This window comes from Haliotis rufescens, unplaced genomic scaffold (genome assembly GCF_023055435.1).
Source record: "Haliotis rufescens isolate VD_foot unplaced genomic scaffold, xgHalRufe1.0.p SCAF_6, whole genome shotgun sequence".
Classification (NCBI taxonomy): domain Eukaryota; kingdom Metazoa; phylum Mollusca; class Gastropoda; order Lepetellida; family Haliotidae; genus Haliotis; species Haliotis rufescens.
In genome coordinates, this window is record NW_025964334.1 from 24,826,383 (window position 1) to 24,848,981 (window position 22,599).

The 22,599-nt window shown below is 38.6% G+C and overlaps 1 protein-coding gene across 1 annotated transcript; it reads left to right on the top strand.

Annotated features, from left to right (window-relative positions):
• Nucleotides 1-247: 247 nt before the first annotated feature.
• LOC124111421 (transmembrane protein 263-like) lies at nt 248-11,389 on the top strand. Its single transcript, XM_046471117.2, has 4 exons — nt 248-328; nt 421-604; nt 6,816-6,918; nt 7,868-11,389. The coding sequence occupies exons 2-4, from the start codon at nt 563-565 to the stop codon at nt 8,059-8,061; spliced, it is 339 nt and encodes a 112-aa protein (XP_046327073.1). The 5' UTR covers nt 248-328; nt 421-562; the 3' UTR covers nt 8,062-11,389.
• The last annotated feature ends 11,210 nt before the right edge of the window (nt 11,390-22,599 follow it).

A 22,599-nucleotide genomic window follows, 5' to 3' on the forward strand; every position in this document is an offset into this window, starting at 1 on the left:
TGAAGAGTTTTTTGACCAATCAGAAACAAGAAAATAAGGAAAATATACAAATGAGACGATGAGAGTTTTTCATCAGCAGTTGTTCCCCTTTGTTACTATACGGACGTTGAATTAATTTTGAATTTAATAATGTGTTACACGGGTTGTCCGTAATCGCCGTCTGTATCGGGTTTCATGACAAAATTAGGTCAGGTCAGTGCTGCGATGGTACAAGCATTTTCATTGGTCATTATGAAACACGCATCCAATCGTGTTCGGTCTTATAAACTCGATGGTTATATTTGACAGAACAAAACAACGTGGCAGACGATGTTGGCGGAACTATCTGGTATGTACCTGTATTATTAAGAAAAAAGCTCTTTTATTAGAAATTGACGACGACAAACTGTGATATTAATAGATTCGTCATTATGTTTGTAGAGCCTCAACAGGTTTTCAGTGTCTGATAAAATCCAGAAGACGGATATATTCGAGACGACGAAGTAACAAGTGGCCCCTTTCACTAGCTTCGCTGCTCACTTTTCTTGATCGGTCTGACACGTCGACTCAGTGGTTCCAGAAAATGTCAAACATTTACGCAACGATGAAATCGTGCCTGTACAAGGTAAGGTCTCTCAGACTAATGCGGAGTTTTAGCTATTATTTCAAGCAAATTTGCCACAATTTTAAAAGCCGTCTTTAGAAATACTCCTAGATCTAGACCAAGATTTGGCCTAGCGAGTTGAACTTGAAGAAATTGGAAATTTGGTTCCAGTTTCTGATATCTGGCACCGCATGGTTACTTGCCTTCTTGATGTCAGTAAAGAAATCTGACTTTATAGGTGTAGTATCCTGGAATGTTTTCCAAGCAGTTAAATAATATTGACGTTCACACAGATTGCAGTATTCTATTTTGATAGATCTAGATCTACATCATTTGAAAGTTTTCTCATTTTGAGTGCAAACGTGCAATGTGTCAGAAAGCCCTTTGTGAAGTAGGTGGCTATCAAATTCTTTCTAGAGCAAATTGTTTTTTAAACAAAGTACAGGTTGTTGCACACGGATGTTTATTTTAATCAAATAGTTGTCCCTTTTAGAGGCATCTTTTATGGACTGTTAAACTTCTCTGATATTCACAGATCTATCATTTTCATGAATGTAATTAAAAACATGAGTTAAATAAGAGGATCCTGATGGGGCATACTGTTTAGTTGGACTGGGATGAGTCCAAATTTACTACACCAGTACCTGCCCCCCTATTACCCTACCCTACCCGGGTATCCACTGTAGGTCTCAGGAGATGTCTCAAAATGTCTGATTGGGATCTTTTTTTTAGCATATATAGCCCTGGCAAAACGTATTTTGATACATGTATTAAACAATCTGGTCATGCATACGCCGAAGTTGACTGAAGTTATATCTTTATTCATCAATATGAAAAATCAGAAGGAATGGGTGCAAAGTTAGAAAGAAAAACAAACATGACATGACTAATGACTTGTAGTGTAACAATAGATTTCTAGATAAGTTTAGTCATTAGACAATATATCACGTAACTAACCACGGGTCTGGGTAGTCCTGTTGGTACCCAGGTCCTATTCAGTACCCACCCGACCCGGGTACCCGAGTTACCCGTCCCAGCCCTGCTGTTTAGTAAAACTTTTGTAAATATAAGAGTTAAATGTGTATAGTAAAAGATGAACATGATAACGCAATAATAAAAATCTGCTCGAGGTCTAAGCATAAATTAAGACTTTACTGTTTATCGTAATCAAAATAAAATCTCGTAAAAGTGATATATAACTAGATCTACTAAAACAACCAAACCAACCGAACATTGTTTGGTTTTTTTAAACACAAATTACAGTAATGAAAGGAAAGGAAAACAGCTGTCTCCATGTTTCCCTGCATTCACATAGAGATGATTTCTGATTTTAGATTTCAGTTTGTGAAATTTATGCTGGCTAATTAAGTTTGACGCAGAAAGCCTGTTCCCGTTTTTACTGACTAAGCCGAAAATATACATACTGCAGACCAAAAGACCAAAATTTTATTTACTTCTGACATCCAACATCATGACCCTCAGATAATAAGTAGTAGTTATAAAAGGCTATTAATGTTGTCCCCTTTCTTTCCTTTACGGTTGATACTCGTGATAATACCCTCTTCATTTTCTTACATGTCCACGTTTTATTTTCAAGTGCTGCTGTGTACAAGCATGTTCATATCTTCATTTTCATGTATTTCTCCAATTCATACAATTAAAAAATGCTCGGAGTCAGTATAATGTGTCTGGGTGGGGTATTCATGTTAAACTGCGGCATGGTATCTCAGTGAGCTAGCACTATAAATCAGCATCAGTCCGGACTAGTACAAGGAGCCACAAACACATGTGCATGTACGTCGCTATATAAGTGCAATAATCTTGGACATGAAGCTAAACCCCATTTCACCTCACCACCTTAGCTTATACAAAGTAAAAAGCGCCGGGGACACTTAGAAAATTGACAAAGGGAGACTCTTTTTAAGAGCATACACAACCAGCATGCAACTTTTGCCACTAGTCTAAAGCCCCAGGCTAGTAAAATTCTGTTTGGTTTAGTAAGCTTAGTAAGTAATGGTCCACATATATCCATAGCAATGCCAACAAATTGCCTTTGCCAAGGGCACATGTACCATGTTTGCCGCCAAGAAGACTAAGGGAAATAAATAACTCTCAGTTTCCCTCGAGCTAAGTGAAGTGCTATATTCCTAACACTTATTAAAACTGAATTTAAGTTACCTCAAATTACACACTATAATAGCACTAAAATCAACTGAAAATGATTCTAATGTTGAGGCATGTTCGGGCAAATAGTCTTGCTGATAGTTTTGGCACAGACTACACAACAATTTGGTTTTTTTTGTCAGAGATCGAGGGGTAGTGAAGAATCTTTCCAACTTCAATGAAACTGAAGTTGAATTTTATTTTGTTAATGAAATACACTACATACATAGCACTGTTCGAAATTAAGGGGGATCCTGGGGTCCTTGAGGTTTGATCCTGTACTGGCTGTGGTATTTACATGTGGTGACCCCTTCACGCTGAGTTACTGCTCTGTCTGGCGCTCGGCATTAATTGGCTAAAACAAGGACTGGTCAGCTCAGAGTCAGTATACTGTGTCTGAGTGGGGTATTCATGTTTAACTTGGCATGGTATCTCAGTGGGTTAGCACTATAAATCAGCATCAGTCCTGACTAGTTCAAGCAGACACACGCACACACGCATGCATCACATTACTGTATAAGTTGAATAATCTTGGATGCGATGTTAAACCCCATTTCACCTCACCTCACCTCACCACCATATGTAGTGGATCATTTGCTCATAATATCAACCACTGGATTGTCTGGTATGGTGCTGCTGAGTCACTAAACAACCAGCAAACAAACTGAGATTAAAGGATGGACATTTTAACGTCTGACAAAGACTAACTGTTTCTTGCATAGATCAAGGAATTGAATACAAAGTAGATTTGTCTTCTTTTTACCGTGCAAGAATGAAAGCCAACTCCTCACTATTTGTTTGGCAGCAGTCCAGCATTATTTCAGTCGGCATCTCTAGTCACAAGCCCAAAGTTTGAGTCAAGTAAATCAGTCTGTTCCCAAACCTGGCTCTTAGTATCATTTTCAGTAGGTTTGAGTGTTATTATGTGGACAAATATTAGCTGAGACTCAGAGCTCCAGATAAGCTTTTGGTGTTGTGGGTATTTTACCCATGCATTTTAAAATCATTGGGTATCAGTAATTCTATCTGCGTATTCAAATTTCTGTTACCCACTAGTTTTTACACATGTGGGTATTTAAGTTAAATATTTAAAACACTATTCATCTAGTCCCTGCAAACTGGTGTCGTGTGGGTTCGAGAGCTTTATAGGACTCAAAAATACCACGATACTTCCACAAGAAAGTGTGATGGCAAATGATCATGATCTGACTGTCATCGTGGAGTTTGGCAAGGTTGACGGAATGCCAACTTATAATTTCAAAATAAGTTGCTCATTTGCTAATCGAATACGCAGGGTTACTTCACAATATTTTGATGATACGCACAAGTTTTATTTTTGTAGCGTATCTGTAATGTTCGTTGCGTATTTGATACGCTTGGATTATATTTTACTGCGTATTTCTGCATTTCTGATGCGTATTTCACGCAGATACGCAGCTTATCTGGAGCTCTGGAGACTACACAACCAAAGAGACTTTTACCATGTTTACTAGACTCAAGCTTCAGACTAGTGGCTAAAATTGCAGTATCTTTCAGTCTGAAACATTTAATAAAGAGCCCTTATGTGCAAATAATATGAAGTGTACTGAAAAGCATCAGCAAGGACAGGTTCAGTCAAGTAGGCTCGTGATTTTGGCGGGGGCATGGGTGAACCAGTCGTCTAAGGCGCCGCGATTTGCTGTGCAGAGTTGCGTCCCTTTAGCACGCCAGAAACCTATGATTGTGGGTTCAAATCCCGGTTGCCCCGATTATGTTTCTAGGTTTGTCAGCACCATACCCGTGCTCGTGGGTTCCACCGAAGTGGTAAACGTCTGAGACCTGCATCACTTCAGGCTATTCTCCCACATTAAGCTGACACGCCGTGATATAACTGGAATAATGTTAAAAGTGGCGTTAATCCCAACTCACTCACTCACTCACTCATTATTTTGGCAGGGACTGATTAACATGATGTGCCTTATGCAGGCTTTTACTTAATAACCAAACTGCCTTCATCAGTTGTATTTGCACATAAGCCTGGGGACTATGCCACCTGACACTCTATGAAGCCTTGTCATAATTGAAATTTTCAATCAATATTTAGAAATAATTTACCTTCATTGATGTCCCCACAAACCTTTTCATACATCAACGTTATCAAAACATGTGATGCATAAGTTATTATTGATGTTTTAGGCTATCGAGCAGTCGCTCAATACATTCATGGCAAGAGGCTAAATTTTACCTAAGGCTATGTTAAATGTCAATGTAAATCTAGACTCATGCTTCGGACTAAGGCTAAAGTCACAGACCCGATACAGAGATTTATCTAGACCTGCTTGGAGGCTGATACTCGGCCTCAAGTCTGCAACAAATGTCATTAAATATCCCCAAAATGGAATTAAAAGTTTCCAAATTTATATTGGTATGTATGTATGTATGTATGTATGTATGTATGTATGTATGTATGTATGTATGTATGTATGTATGTATGTATGTATGTATGTATGTATGTATGTATGTATGTATGTAAGTTTCCAAATTTATATTGGTATGTATGTATGTATGTATGTATGTATGTATGTATGTATGTATGTATGTATGTATGTATGTATGTATGTATGTATGTATGTATGTATGTATGTATGTATGTATGTATGTATGTATGTATGTATGTATGTATGTATGTATGTATGTATGTATGTATGTATGTATGCATGCATGCTTCGGACTAAGGCTAAAGTCACAGACCCGATACAGAGATTTATCTAGACCTGCTTGGAGGCTGATACTCGGCCTCAAGTCTGCAACAAATGTCATTAAATATCCCCAAAATGGAATTAAAAGTTTCCAAATTTATATTGGTATGTATGTATGTATGTATGTATGTATGTATGTATGTATGTATGTATGTATGTATGTATGTATGTATGTATGTATGTATGTATGTATGTATGTATGTATGTATGTATGTATGTAAACAAAGATCTAATTTTGTGTAAACCTGTATTTCACTGATAACAGGACCAATAAATAGGAAGAGTTTGTAACACTTAGTTATTATGCTCACTTCTTTCTTGTATATTATTGCATTGAATGCAATCTCAAAAGACAGTGTTAAGATAGGCCTACCTCTGAATTTATGAAAATGAGAATTTTTAAAGAGCTAATTTTTTAAACAAATAACCATTTTTCCCAATTTGCCTGCAGGGGCACTTCATATAGAATCCTGGATAAATCCCGGGGATGTGTAGAAGTCTGTCCAATCCATAGTTATTGTGATTCCCATTTTGACTCAAGTACAGTACTGTCGAACTGTTATTCACGCAATTAAAATATTGAACATTGCTATCAATATCTGTATTTGTTGTTAGTCAAGAGCCTCAAGTAATATGTTGTTAGAGGCACCTGGTCGAAAAATCAGGGGATGCTTAATTAATTTCCAGGTGTATATTATGTTATATAACCTGGACCCAATCACCACCGTAGAAGGATTGACACCACAAATAGATGTCCAATCAAATTATGCTGTTCTTAAATGATTTGAACAAAGAGCAATATCGCCACTACTTGTCTTGACTTTTGCTTGCTGTCACAGATACAACCAGAATGTCTCGTAGCATAAGAACCTCCTTCCTTGTCTTTGTACTGATTTTTGTTCTGACACACCAGAAAAATACCTTCAGTTGTCACAGTCTCTCCCTAAGAAACAAACTCTGAAGCACTGTAAGGTTAATTAATCATACATTTGAAAGGAAGCCTTGTGAATATCAGACAATTATGTAATGATTCACGACTGAGAATGAATTCTTTGGGTACAATTGTTCGGCCATTACATTCATCTGCGTTGTCTAGCTACATCTATGAGGAACAACTCTATAGAGACTTCCCTCTCAAATATAACATCGTCTTATTTAAGACGTCATCAAGTTGAGAGCGCATGTTCAAATCTCCAGAAATGACGTCATGATAGAACCAATGTTTAAACGTGAAATAAACCATGCTTTGTTCTTCATTGTTCTTTGCGATTTATCGCGTAGCTATCTCACATTCAGTGATAATGCATTTTCTATTTGTTTGCTTGTACCAGGGCCCAGGTTCAGAACAAGTTGAAGTGATAACCAATGCAGATGACATCAAGGAAAGCGATGCTCCTGAATACTCCTCAAATAAGAAAACAGATGAAGTGTCAGGTACATAAAATCATTACTGTAACCAGGGGTCAATTTTAACAATGTCTAACAGCTTGTTAGTTATATCCCAGCGATTACAGATAAGCTAATTTATAATAATAGTCCAGGATTTAAAATTGACATTGTCTACCACCAGTGTACAGAAGTATTTACAGGTCAGACAAGTGCATGTCATACACGCCAAAATACACGGCTCTCTGTCTTGGTTTAATTGATCCCAAGGGTTAGAAATTAAGCATGAAAGTCAAGGGGTCCCTGTCATTACCCTCATGCTGAAATTTAAAGTTTGAGGGTTCCTAGATAACAAAAAACTGTAGCAGTGTTTCTGGTCAGTTATAGATTTACCAGTTCACTGGATTGGCAGCACTTAATAATACCAGTACATTCAATATTTTGGACCGATGGCAATTACTTGTAAACAAATACAATGTACATTAGCAAACCTTTGTGACTCTAGGATCCCCCTTAATTTCAAACACTGGATTCCCACAACTTCTACGTTGAGGCTAAAAAAAATAATAGTCTTGGTTCTCAGGCACTGCCGGCATCACCAAACAGTCTGCCGCACATTTCGGTTTGTAATTTTCATTTTCCAAAAATACAAAAATCCTAATACTTAACACTATGCGATCCAATAGAACACACAGTTACTTCCCTTTACATGCGCACTGCATTACTGCGCATCACGTGTGATGGTCATGGTAGCAATGAGTTTGTATGTTTGTTTGTGTAGGGAGACCCTTTTCCAGGTTGATGTTACACAACTGTTTATTTGGTTACATGATAGTTTGAACAAGCACACACAAAAAATACCACCGTCTGCCCAAACTATATTTTCAAAGGTCATTGCCTGAGAACCAATTCTTTTATTTTTTTAAGCCTAACAATTATTCTGTGCATGAAACTATGATAGTAAAATAATCTCTACAACCTTGTCACCATATTTCAGAGCCCGGGAAGCAGCCGAGTTTGCTGTGGCGCATGTCCAGCGGTGTATACAGCACAGCATCTGGTGCCGTGGGCTATGGCTACGGAGGGGTGAAGTGGGTTGCAGGCAAGACATACGACGTGGGATCCACAGTCGTCAGTAAAGTGCCCAGGCCACCCATCCCATTTGTAAAGAAGAAGGACAAGAATGAGTGATGTACTGATGGAAGGAGAAGCTTAGTACTGATAGTACTTTTTGATTGTACACATGTTATACATTGATTGTTTTTATGCATTTAAGCAGGCTTTGAATTTCACGCATATTAATTCAATCCCCAGCCTTGCGTATATATCCATCCATTTATTATGAAAGATTCATTGTGTATTGACACGTAAATCATCTGATTTGTCTTCCCTCAAGAGTTCGGTGTCTCATCATGTCCGGTTTCCAGTTCTCAAGTCTCTACATATCAATGCAGGACAGTTGAGGCTCATTTCAATCTGAATGATATCAGGTTTGTTGTTTGTGATACAATTACAGCAATCAAACTGTTTTGGTAAATCAGCTGATCAGTGGTCGTCACTAAAGTGCTTGATGACCTCTCTAAGAGAAAAAACATGTGGCCTTGCTAATGATTGTTTTGATGACATGCCTTATTCAAAGGTCTGGGCCTACATCCCATATCTACAGAATAGTTACAAGAAAAAGTGGCCTGTTAGAACACATCACCACTCATAGTATTAAGCATGTCTTTCACATGAGGAAGTATTTGCATTAACCAGTATGTATGTTAATTCAACTGAGAATATTACATTATAAGATTTTAATGAGAGATATTGTGGGATGGTGCTTAATACTTGCAAATAATGAGACGGTGTGAAAAGTATGCACACAGCATGCTTAATTTGATCCAGGCGAATATCAACTGTGTGTGTCAAAATTGGAGAATCTACTTATCCAAGAATTTCTTTTGTCATACTTTTCAGGAGATTTTAGTGTTAGTAAATAAACAATTGTTAGCTGAGCTTCCTTGGCAGAAAGACCAATTACCTAACTAAGTTTTGGACTAGTGTCTAAAGTGGCAGACTCTGTTGGATTAGAGTCACCTAGGGTTAAAAACTTACCCTAAAACATTTAAGGTAAGATTCTCTGATTCTTTGTAAGATGTGTGTGCACTACTTTTCATAAGTCCTCATATTTGTTATATTTGCTTACAAACGGACCTGAATACCTTTGCTGGTACTGCAAAGCCAATGTTGGGGTACTTCAGGTCATCTTTGATATTTTGGAACCCCAATATCTTTAACATCTAACATTACGGTTATGACAAGGACCGACTGACTTTCATGCTGAATTTTGAAGACTGCAAGTACACAGAGCTTCTTGAGCATAAACAGACATTTGCAGATAATTTTGAAAATTTGCATTTGGGTATAGCATTAACCAGCTCTGGTACAACAGCAATGCAGTCAAGAATGATTTCCTAGGGAGAGATTTTTAATTTTTTTTGCAAGCAACACAGAAAATGTTTATGCCTATGATATTCAAACTTTACTAAGGAAAAGATTAGTTTTCTTAATGAACAGGGAATTGTTTCTGTCTTAGTTAACAGAGATGTGTATTTCATGTTCGCTTTGGATGCAAAGTTAAATTTTGTTTAGGGAGTGGGCACCTGTGGGCCAGTCATCTAAGCCAGGTGCTGCAGTTTGCTGTGCAGAGTTGCGTCCCTTTGGCAGCCAGAAACCTTTGATTGTGGGTTCGATTGTGTCTGAGACCTGCATCGCTTCGGGCTTTCCTCCCATATTAAGCTGCCACACCATGATATAACTGGAATACTGTTAGAAGCAGCGTTAAACCCAACTCACTTACTCACTGTTTAGGAAGCATGGTGAGAAATTTTGAAAGTTTGTCTTGAGCATTTGTCTGCCGGTTGGACAAATGTTATCAAGGTTTCTACAATACATCGAAAGTTTTGTAGTAGAATAGTTCTTATACAGTTTGCAATGTTCCCGCCAGACAGTGGTAGAATTTAGCTGTAGTCCTAGAGTTTATGCAAACTATTGGTCCCAGTAGCGTAATGTGGTCCCCTTATGTCTGTTATAGTACTGAAGTTAGCAATAAGACGTTATCAGGGCAGGGGACAGGGCGACTTGATTCAGCAGTATTAATTTAGATTATATCTACCCAGTATTTGATAGGAATACCGAGATATTTCAAACTGTGATGCAACGCAACGACAACTTGTTGAACTGTGTATTTATGTTTAATCAACTTCAACTAATGCTGCACATGCTTCAGTTCCATGGCAATATCAGATACTATTTACATGGCAACATATCCGAGCAATCAGTCACTTTCAGACCCCACCGGGATACTCCCTTTCCCTACCCAATTTTGAGTACCAATTCTCTTTCACTGATCATGCCCCTTTTTAATAGTTGAATATACAGCAGTCTTATTTTTAAGTTGCTTGTAGACTTTCAGTAGGTTTATTCTTTTTTCATCACACTGGATTTTGGTTTAAAAGTTACCCAAATCTCTAACACTCTGCAAGACCTTTTATTGCTTTTCAAAGTCACTATATTTTGCTGTTGAGAGACTTTGTAAGCAGCAAATGGTCTTCACAAGCCCAGTCACATGGCTAAACCTGGAGTACAGTATGGCTGGTTAATCATAGAATATATTCACAATTAGTGCAATATTTGACTTATACTTCTGAAAAGAAGTTAAGGACCACCTAATTCTTTCATATTATCCTTTTTATTCTGTCATACCGCGACAGATTAACTGTAATGACATGAAAGAATCAGGTGGTCTTTAACTTCTTTTGAGTATTATATGATGAGACAGTTCATGTACTCATGATAGTAAGTCAAGTGAAGTAGCAATCTCCGTAAAATCAGACCTTTTACTCTGATACGATACCTCTCTGCAAGAACCTCTCTATAATAGGCTGCATCAGATGAACTTATTAACCAATTAATGTTGAAGTTTGAAATTCTTGAAACAAGTGAAAAAACAAAATTTCCATATCAGGGTGGTAAAGAAATAAAGAGTAATCATTTTAGAAAGCTGACATTGATTGGCTCAAGAGTCCACACATCCTTCACTTATAGGGGGTGGTCAAAGTTTGTTCCGGGTTCACCTGACACAACCTCCCATAGAGGTGTTCTGTGATGGTCAGGCAAATTAACCAAGAAAGTCTCCTCATCCTGAGGGGGCACGGGGGGCCCAGTCGTCTAAGGCGCCGCGATTCGCTGTGCAGAGTTGCGTCCAAAGGGCATGCCAGAAACTTATGATTGTGGGTTCAAATCCTGGTTCGCCCCGATTATGTTTCTAGGTTTGTCAGCACCATACCCGTGCTCATGGGTTTCACTGAAATGGTAAACGTCTGAGACCTGCATCGATTCGGGCTTTCCTCCCACATTAAGCTGACACGCCGTGATATAACTGGAATACTGTTAAAAGCGGCGTTAAACCCAACTCACTCACTCCTCATCCTGAATATTGGTAACAAATCGCAATAAACCCCCACCCCCACCCCCACCCCCACCCCCACCCCCACCCCAAAAAAGTTTGAAATTCTACTAGCCTGTAGTATACATTTAACGTTAGTGTAGTGAAGCTGGTCCTGGCTAGCAGTCTGGTGCTAATTACTATCCCTGAATAGATAGTATCGTATCAGCCATTCTAGTCCAGTGCTATAAAATCAAGTTAATTTCTTCTGAAATACAATTTTGAGGAAGTGGTTTTGTTTTCTTCACTTTTTGCTCATAGAAAGTCGGAGTATTACTAAATATGTTGAAGTTTGATCATTTGCAATTTCTTTGTTTGTTCTGTTACTGTATTCTGATCATGCCTGCATGCCACTTTCTTGTGCCTTTTGTATACATGCTTGAAGGCTTTCAATTTGCCTATGTAGAAATCACTACATAGACATCATTCATGTACCTTACATTTTTCTGGTTGGTCAAAGGTTTTTTATTTAGGACCGGTTCAAAAGTTTGATGTCGGATAATAACCTTAATTTCTTAAGTTTTGAGACATACCAACCGCCAAAAAAATTTAATTCTAAAAAATGTTGAAGAGTGGCCTCTTTTGATATGCATTATTTTGTTTTGCTATGCTTTTTTAGAATGTTTGTCGACTGAAGTTTATTTAAAAGGTGTTGAAAAACATTAGTAGGGTTTTTAAGGATCAAGTTTGCGATTCTGTATTATGCTCTGCACTAGATGGACTTACCACTATTGCTGGCGATGAAAAAAAATACCTTGAGGAAAGACCGATTTTATTTTATGACGACTCCTAACAGCATATAAATGAAAAAAGTTTGGTTTAGTTCAACATTTGTTCACGCTACTATTCAATATATTGAGAAAAAGTAAGTTATATTTTTTTGTATGGATAACTTGCAGGGCCATTAACCCTTCCCAAACTTAACGAATTAAGATTTTTATCCAACTTAAACTTTTGAACTGGTCCCTACTCTTGCCCACCAAATTTCAACTCTCTAAGAATCAAATCAAATACAATGAAATAGGTGATCTTTGCAAAATGTCAAATGTTGATTATGGAAACTGTTCATTTGGAGAAGGTTTTAAGTTATGAAGAGATTATTTAAGTAAACAATTAAGGAATGTTTCTCTGTCAGTCATTTTCTTCCTTTTATCTTGGAACATTTTAACAGTTCGAAAATGCTTCATTCCTGGTCTGTTTGTTATAAGGGGAAGATAACTCTTAGTTGACGATCGGTAGGAAAAGTGATCAATTGAATTAAGCATCTGTAAAAGTGGGACATTACTTAAGCATATTCTCCTTACTGCCTCCATTAGATATTATTTGGGATACCAAATCATTATGAGTTTTAGGAAGATCAATTCTGTTGGAGATGTTCATACTTCCAAGGGTTGAATTTCTCCCGACAAGCATATGTTACTCAATAGTCGATCATTTTGTCACAGCTGTTATAAAACAAGGTTTTGTCTCCCTCCTTTCAGGTCCTGTTTAAGTCTCAGTCATAAAGTATCATATATGTCTTCCTGTGTTATGAATGTAGTGATATAAGCTGGAATACTGGGCTACTAGGCATTAAACCCAACTCACTCACACTTAGGATATGTATTATACAATACGGCATATGATCCCCAAAAAGGAGAAGTAAAAAATGGTAACTTTTTTTCAGATGTTTACCTGCCCTGCTTCTACCATGTCTATAGGAGACTCTTTGAAGACTACGAAGTTTCTATGTGTTTTATTAGGTTGTGAGATGTGCTGTCATACCATGCTAGGGAAAAATGGCAACAGGACTTATCCATGATTTCTTCTGTACTTGATAGGTATTTTTTTTATCATCACAATGAATTTTCAGGACATATTTGTATAACATTATGTCTGTGTCCCAGTATTGAACCTATCTGAAACCCCATCTACTTTCAGATATATTATAGAATTGTCATTAGTTACGGCACATAACAAGAATTCAGTTACTTATATTTGATTACTTGTCACTAACATCATCAACATTTACACTTCACTCAAATATGTATCTTACATAGTTACAAGGATTTATCAATTATTCTAAACTTAGTGCCCCTGGCAGTAAGTTTTAGGGGAAATTGTTATTTTGTTCAAAAGTTTGATTTTTGAAACTTCTATTTGAAACTTAAGAGGTATTTTGACATTGCAATAACATATAACTAAGCATTTGTGAAATACAGGCTACTCTACAAAGCCATAAAATTAGTTATTACATGAATTTGGACCTGGGGCCGAATTTCGGCCTCTGAACAGGTCCAGATAAATCCCAGAATTAGGCATGTGATGTCTTCTTATGGACATATTGACACAATGGTGCTGGATATACTGTAGAAATCTTTGTTTTGTTAAAGACAGTAGTTGTGTTTACTTGGAAGGGATGACAATAGTCATGTGTATAGTGTGTATGCTTTGTTTGACTGAAGACAGAAGTGGTGGTAGTCTAGTGGAAGTAATCAATAATATTCTATTCTTTTGTATCTCACCAAGCTAATACCGGTAGTCCATATTCCGGTCTGTCATATCTCTGAGTCACACTGTTGCTATCATGTGACACAGGACCTTCCTCACAAGGTTGCCATCTTTCTGCAGTCGATGAGGAAAGACACAGGCTGAAACATCGCAACCCATCTACATACTGCTTGACTCCCATTGTCTGTCAGCAACCAGCTGGTAATCGGGGAATGTTGACTTTGTATCCTTTTCAAGATGTCACCCAATCTCATTCAAAGACCTCAGTTCTCGCTACCGCTAAACAAAGATCTGAGGACATCCCATTACGGGTCATGTCAGAACAACCTTTCATCCGACCAATCAGAGCTTCGCTTACCAGATTATGAAAGTGACAGTCGGAATGTGATTTCTGATCATGCAGCCTCGAAAACTTTAACTCCGAATGATAGTTACGGGTTTAACGACTGTATCCATACAATCTAGACCATCTATTAGCCATTCCAGAATGTTCTTTTGTTCAGGTTTCAAATTTGTAATCGAGAATTTGTCAAAATATGTTTCGAAGGGTAGTCGCCAATTTGAAATTAGTGCCGTAAAGCGCGAGGAAGCTGCCTTCTGATTGGTCATTCCATTGATCGGTCAAAGTTCGTGCAAGGTAGGTCTGACATGACCCGTAATGGGATGTCCTCAGATCTTTGTTTAGCGGTAGCGAGAACTAATATCTGATTTTAATGAGATTGAGATGTCACCATGATATACTTGACTTGAGTATGACAGTAGCCATTTTTTCTTTGTCACTTGATCACTGAATGGTGCAGAACATCCAGTATTGAGACACAACGTAATGCTTGTATTGAGGAACAACCATTTCATTTCTGATGTAGTACCCTGGGATATTTTTTTGTACCTGAGCTCATTGTTACAATTTGTACAAAATGTGAAGCTCATTTGTAGTGTCCCTCGCTGTGATATTGCTGGAATATTGCTAAAAGGGGCGTCAAACCATACTCACCGTCAGGTTGCCACGCAGTGAATCCCAGCTTTCACATGGTAATTTATTAATTTTGTCTCTTAGTGGAGATAATTTTACTCTTTACTCGGCCATGTTATGTTTTAACCCCCCCCCCCCCCCCCCAGACATTTAGATTGAGAATGGTTGTCACTTATTGCCTTTGATATTACTTGTTTGTTGATGTACAGTGTAACAATAGACCAGTCTTCCATGTTGAATTCAGCTACAGTCAAGACCCGTTGACATCGATGGTTGCATATGATTATTTCGGATTAACGAGTATGTCAGATAAACGAAATTAAGTAGTATCAACATTTGTGATCGAAAATCAGACAACTGCACGATAGATAATGATTCAAACACCAGAGACCATATGGTCTCTGCAAACACATGATAAAATAATATAAAATAAATATTCATATTGTTATGTTACATTGTTAACGATTAACGAGACTTGACTGTTTGTTGGCAATGTTTTATCACCTAGATTACTTTGTAAATATCAAATCGTAATGAAGGATTACCAGTTTGTGAAGAGCTCCTTGCTTAGAGCCTATCAAGACAATGCCATGCATTTTGACAATGTAATTTGACATTATGTAAGGAGCTTTGGTAATATTGTTGGATTGTAAGGTTTAGACATATTTTTTATAAATCCATAACCTGTTTTTCTTTAGTCACTGTACTTCTTCATTTCTCATGTCACTCTTGAGATGTGAAACAAATCTCATTTTGTGAATCTTTTCTAGATCTGGGTATCTGTCTCCCAACTTGCAATGCAACTCAAGCCGTACAGGTGCCAAAAACATTATATATTTAATGCTGTATATATTGTGCAGCTTCATGTTGTTTGTTGTGCTTATTGGAGAAATCATTTACCACTTTGCTTTGGCTTGTTGGAACATGATATTATTCAACATTAATTATTAAGGCTGGAACGATTCACTAATGCTGCGCTATGTTAAACTCAACAAAAACATACATGGAAACTCCATTCCGTAGTGTGAGAAACATGCAGTAGAAGTCACCAGGGTTTTTATGATAGATAGTCGAACTTCGTTGTGTTGAACTCATGGGGACCTGGAAAAAAGTTTGAATTATCAGGAATTTAAGACATGAGGGGAATTTTAGGCTTAATTTGGATACTTGGGTCGCCATAATTAGTTTGATACAACCGGGAATTTGACATATCAAAGTTTCGACACATTGAGGTTTGACTGTATACTGTCATGGCTTCAACCATCTTCCAGGGTCAAGAGCGTTAACTGACTTTAAAAGGCCAGTTTCCACCCTTTCCGAACTAGGCTGGTGTTATGGAGTTACATTTTGGCTGCGCTAACGAGTCTATACATAGTCCAATCAAAATCGCGCACCGAAATCGAAATCTGGTTCGTAAACTATCATGCAGATTTCAGTCGATTGCAGGATTTGCAAAGCATGTGCACCGCCAACTCGTTGTCAGCAGATATTTTCCAAATCTTTTCAGGTTTTTAATCAAGGTGCTCACATGATTTGATGCTTTTCGCGATGTAAGACCCATTTTATCAAAATATAGATCTTTATTATCGATCAGATCATCCTGACTGGGCGCCACCATTTTGTGTGAAGCAAACACAAGTGATGCGAGAAGTGGAATCTGATTGGTCCATAGGAGAGGCTTAGAAGGGACATAACTGGTAATAGCCACTGGTGGCACTACGATCTAGCCCAGTAATTCCAGCCAAGTTCGGCAAGGGTGGAAACTTGACTTTTAAAGTCAGTTAACTCTCTTGCCTCAGGAAGATGGGCTTCAACTAAAGTAATATAAAAGAATCGGGTGTTCTTTTACTTCTTTTGAGTAGTATATATCATCATAAGGACCAGTGACTTAAACATGCATTAATGTTATGTTCCGACACTGTTATGAATTGTTTAGTTAGTCTGCACATCAGATGGTCAGCAAGTATGTACTCATTACCATTTTGTCCTTTTCAGTTGAAGTTGATTATTCAGTGTGAATATATAGAAGTTAAAGTAACATCAATACTTGTGACCCTCCAGGAGAAAAGGGACCTGATTGGTACTAGGATAAAATTGTACTATAACATCATAAAGACATTTCACGTCAACTTACTTCAGTGAATATAGACATGTGGGATGTCATGTATCTCTGTAATAAATATGAATTGAAGCTTGTGAATTGTATTTTTGTGTTCCAAAGATGCTGTAGTTTTAAAATATAATGAAAAGTCAAAATGTGATTTTTCACCCATAAGGTCCCTTATCTCATGGTTGGTCACATTTTACCTTTGTTTTCCCATTGCATTATGATAATAATACATTTTTGCTATTTGTTTCAAAATAGTGTATTGTGATATGCATCATATCATGATACTGCAATACGTATCATATTGTGACATCTGTGTATCGTTTCAGCCTTGGATGTCTCAAATGTGTGTTTTCCAATATTACTTTAATGTGTAAACAATACTGTGTAATCATTCACATTATGTATGTCAAACTATTGTTTTTTTATGTAACAATGTACTTTCACTTTGAGAGAGAGAGTCTTTCAATTTTTGGATATTTGAACTCTAATGTTGACTATTCAATAATTATTATTTGCAACAGTTGCCCTGTTTGATGAAAGGATAATATTCTTTCCAATTTTCACAAATCAGTCTTCCTGTATGAAACTGAGTCACTGCCAAGAAGTTCTTCATACAGCCAGTCAATGACAGCAAAAACAATAATATAGTTATGGACCAGTCATTTATTTCATGGGAGGGGGAAATTACCCTACCCTGATGGCTTGTCTTATTTTTGGATGACCCTCCCCATGTCCCTTCCACAAATGTGTGTATTAATTTTTATGACCCTCTCCTGGAGACAGTCATATTTTCTTATGAAAAACACACACACACACACACACACACACACACACACGAACACATTCTCACTCACACACACCACACGAACACACCACATACACATATTCTCACTCTCACTCTCACACACACACACACACACACACACACACACACACACACACACACACACACACACACACAGTCCATCACTTCAACTGCATGTTATGTCATGTGGTTTTTGTACATCAGCCCTTCTATATTCATGGTGGCTGGGAGATGTTGGATAAAACAACTAAACTAACCAAGACACAGTGTTATGTTTGACTGTTAAAGTGTTTTGTATGTGAAAGAAAGGAGATAACTGCAATACTTCATTTGTATAACATCCCTTTGCCTTATGTCAAGTTGAATGATGAAAAAATATAACATATGGATCCATGTTGTAATAACATTGATGAGAGAAATAAAACTATATTTTGAAAGCATTGTTGGTTTTGTTTAATTTTTGGCTACAGATTCCCTTATTCACCAACTCACATACACAGCTTCCCTTAGTCATCCACTCACATTCACACTCCCTTATTCACCCACTCACATTCACACTCCTTATTCACCCACTCACATATTGACTCCTTTATTCATCACTCACATATTGACTCCTTTATTCACCCACTCACATTCACACTCCTTATTCACCCACTCACATACAACTTCCCTTATTCATCCACTCACATATTGACTCCTTTATTCACCCACTCACATATTGACTCCTTTATTCACCCACTCACATTCACACTCCTTATTCACCCACTCACATACAGCTTCCCTTAGTCACCCACACACACACAGATTCCCTTATTCACACACACACACACACCGATTCCCCTATTCACCCACTCACATACAGACTCCTTTATTCACCCACTCACATGAAGACTCTTTTATTCACCCACTCACATACAGATCCCCTTAGTCACACACACACACAGATTCCCTTATTCACCCACTCACATATTGACTCCTTTATTCACCCACTCACATATTGACTCCTTTATTCACCCACTCACATACAGATACCCTTAGTCACACACACACACACACACACACACACACAGATTCCCTTATTCACCCACTCACATATTGACTCCCTTATTCACCCACTCACATATGGATTTCCTTATTCATCCACTCACATACAGATTCACCCCCACACACACACACACAGATTCCCTTAGTCACCTACTCACATACAGACTCCTTTATTCACCCACTCACAGATTCCCTTATTCACCCACACACATACACACACAGATTCCTTTATTCACCCACTCACATATTGACTCCTTTATTCACCCACTCCCATACAGATTCCCTTATTCACCCACTCATATTCACACTCCTTATTCACCCACACACATACAGATTCCCTTATTCAACCACTCACATACAGACTCCTTTATTCACCCACTCATATTCACTCTCCTTATTCACCCACACACATACAGACTCTTTTATTCACCTATTCACATTCACACTCCTTATTCACCCACCTACATACAGCTTCCCTTAGTCACCCACACACACAGACTCCCTTAGTCACACACACACACACACACAGATTCCCTTATTCACCCACTCACATACAGACTCCTTTATTCACCCACTCACATACAGACTCCCTTATTCACACACACACACACAGACTCCCTTATTCACCCACTCACATACAGACTCCTTTATTCACCCACTGACATACAGACTCCTTTATTCACCTACTCACATACAGACTCCTTTATTCACCCACTCACATACAGACTCCCTTATTCACCCACTCACATACAGACTCCCTTATTCACCCACTCACATACAGACTCCTTTATTCACCCACTCACATACAGACTCCTTTATTCACCCACTCACATACAGACTCCTTTATTCACCCACTCACATACAGACTCCTTCATTCACCCACTCACATACAGACTCCCTTATTCACCCACTCACATACAGACTCCTTTATTCACCCACTCACATACAGACTCCTTTATTCACCCACTCACATACAGACTCCCTTATTCACCCACTCACATATTGACTCCCTTATTCACCCACTCACATTCACACTCCCTTATTCACCTATTCACATACAGACTCCCTTATTCACCCACTCACAAATTGACTCCCTTATTCACCCACTCACATTCACACTCCTTATTCACCCACTCACATATTGACTACTTTATTCACCTACTCACATACGGACTCCCTTATTCACCCACTCACATATAGATTTCCTTATTCATCCACTCACATACAGATTCACCCCCCCCACACACACACACACAGATTCCCTTAGTCACCTACTCACATACAGACTCCTTTATTCACCCACTCACAGATTCCCTTATTCACCCATACACACAGATTCCTTTATTCACCCACTCACATATTGACTGCTTTATTCACCCACTCACATATTGACTCCTTTATTCCCACTCACATATTGACTCCTGTATTCACTCACATACAGACTCCCTTATTCACCCACTCGAATTCACACTCCTTATTCACCCACTCACATATTAACCTCTTTATTTACCCCCACACATAGATTCCCTTATTCAACCACTCACATACAGACTCCTTTATTCACCCACTCATATTCACACTCCTTATTCACCCACACACATACAGACTCTTTTATTCACCTATTCACATTCACACTCCTTATTCACCCACCTACATACAGCTTCCCTTAGTCACCCACACACACAGACTCCCTTATTCACCCACTCACATATTGACTCCCTTATTCACCCACTCACATATGGATTTCCTTATTCATCCACTCACATACAGATTCACCCCCCCACACACACAGATTCCCTTAGTCACCTACTCACATACAGACTCCTTTATTCACCCACTCACAGATTCCCTTATTCACCCACACACATACACACACAGATTCCTTTATTCACCCACTCACATATTGACTCCTTTATTCACCCACTCCCATACAGATTCCCTTATTCACCCACTCATATTCACACTCCTTATTCACCCACACACATACAGATTCCCTTATTCAACCACTCACATACAGACTCCTTTATTCACCCACTCATATTCACACTCCTTATTCTCCCACACACATACAGACTCTTTTATTCACCTATTCACATTCACACTCCTTATTCACCCACCTACATACAGCTTCCCTTAGTCACCCACACACACAGACTCCCTTATTCACACACACACACACACAGATTCCCTTATTCACCCACTCACATACAGACTCCTTTATTCACCCACTCACATACAGACTCCCTTATTCACACACACACACACACACACACACAGACTCCCTTATTCACCCACTCACATACAGACTCCTTTATTCACCCACTGACATACAGACTCCTTTATTCACCTACTCACATACAGACTCCTTTATTCACCCACTCACATACAGACTCCCTTATTCACCCACTCACATACAGACTCCCTTATTCACCCACTCACATACAGACTCCTTTATTCACCCACTCACATACAGACTCCATTATTCACCCACTCACATACAGACTCCTTTATTCACCCACTCACATACAGACTCCTTTATTCACCCACTCACATACAGACTCCCTTATTCACCCACTCACATACAGACTCCTTTATTCACCCACTCACATACAGACTCCTTTATTCACCCACTCACATACAGACTCCCTTATTCACCCACTCACATATTGACTCCCTTATTCACCCACTCACATTCACACTCCCTTATTCACCTATTCACATACAGACTCCCTTATTCACCCACTCACATATTGACTCCCTTATTCACCCACTCACATTCACACTCCTTATTCACCCACTCACATATTGACTACTTTATTCACCTACTCACATACAGACTCCCTTATTCACCCACTCACATATAGATTTCCTTATTCATCCACTCACATACAGATTCACCCCCCCCCCCCCCCCCCCCCCCCACACACACACACAGATTCCCTTAGTCACCTACTCACATACAGACTCCTTTATTCACCCACTCACATACAGACTCCTTTATTCACCCACTCACATACAGACTCCCTTATTCACCCACTCACATACAGACTCCTTTATTCACCCACTCACATACAGACTCCTTTATTCACCCACTCACATACAGACTCCTTTATTCACCCACTCACATATTGACTCCCTTATTCACCCACTCACATTCACACTCCCTTATTCACCTATTCACATACAGACTCCCTTATTCACCCACTCACATATTGACTCCCTTATTCACCCACTCACATTCACACTCCTTATTCACCCACTCACATATTGACTACTTTATTCACCTACTCACATACAGACTCCCTTATTCACCCACTCACATATAGATTTCCTTATTCATCCACTCACATACAGATTCACCCCCCCCCCCCCCCCCCCACACACACACACACACACACACAGATTCCCTTAGTCACCTACTCACATACAGACTCCTTTATTCACCCACTCACAGATTCCCTTATTCACCCATACACACAGATTCCTTTATTCACCCACTCACATATTGACTCCTTTATTCACCCACTCACATATTGACTCCTTTATTCCCACTCACATATTGACTCCTGTATTCACTCACATACAGACTCCCTTATTCACCCACTCGAATTCACACTCCTTATTCACCCACTCACATATTAACCTCTTTATTTACCCCCACACACAGATTCCCTTATTCAACCACTCACATACAGACTCCTTTATTCACCCACTCATATTCACACTCCTTATTCACCCACACACATACAGACTCTTTTATTCACCTACTCACATTCACACTCCTTATTCACCCACCTACATACAGCTTAGTCACC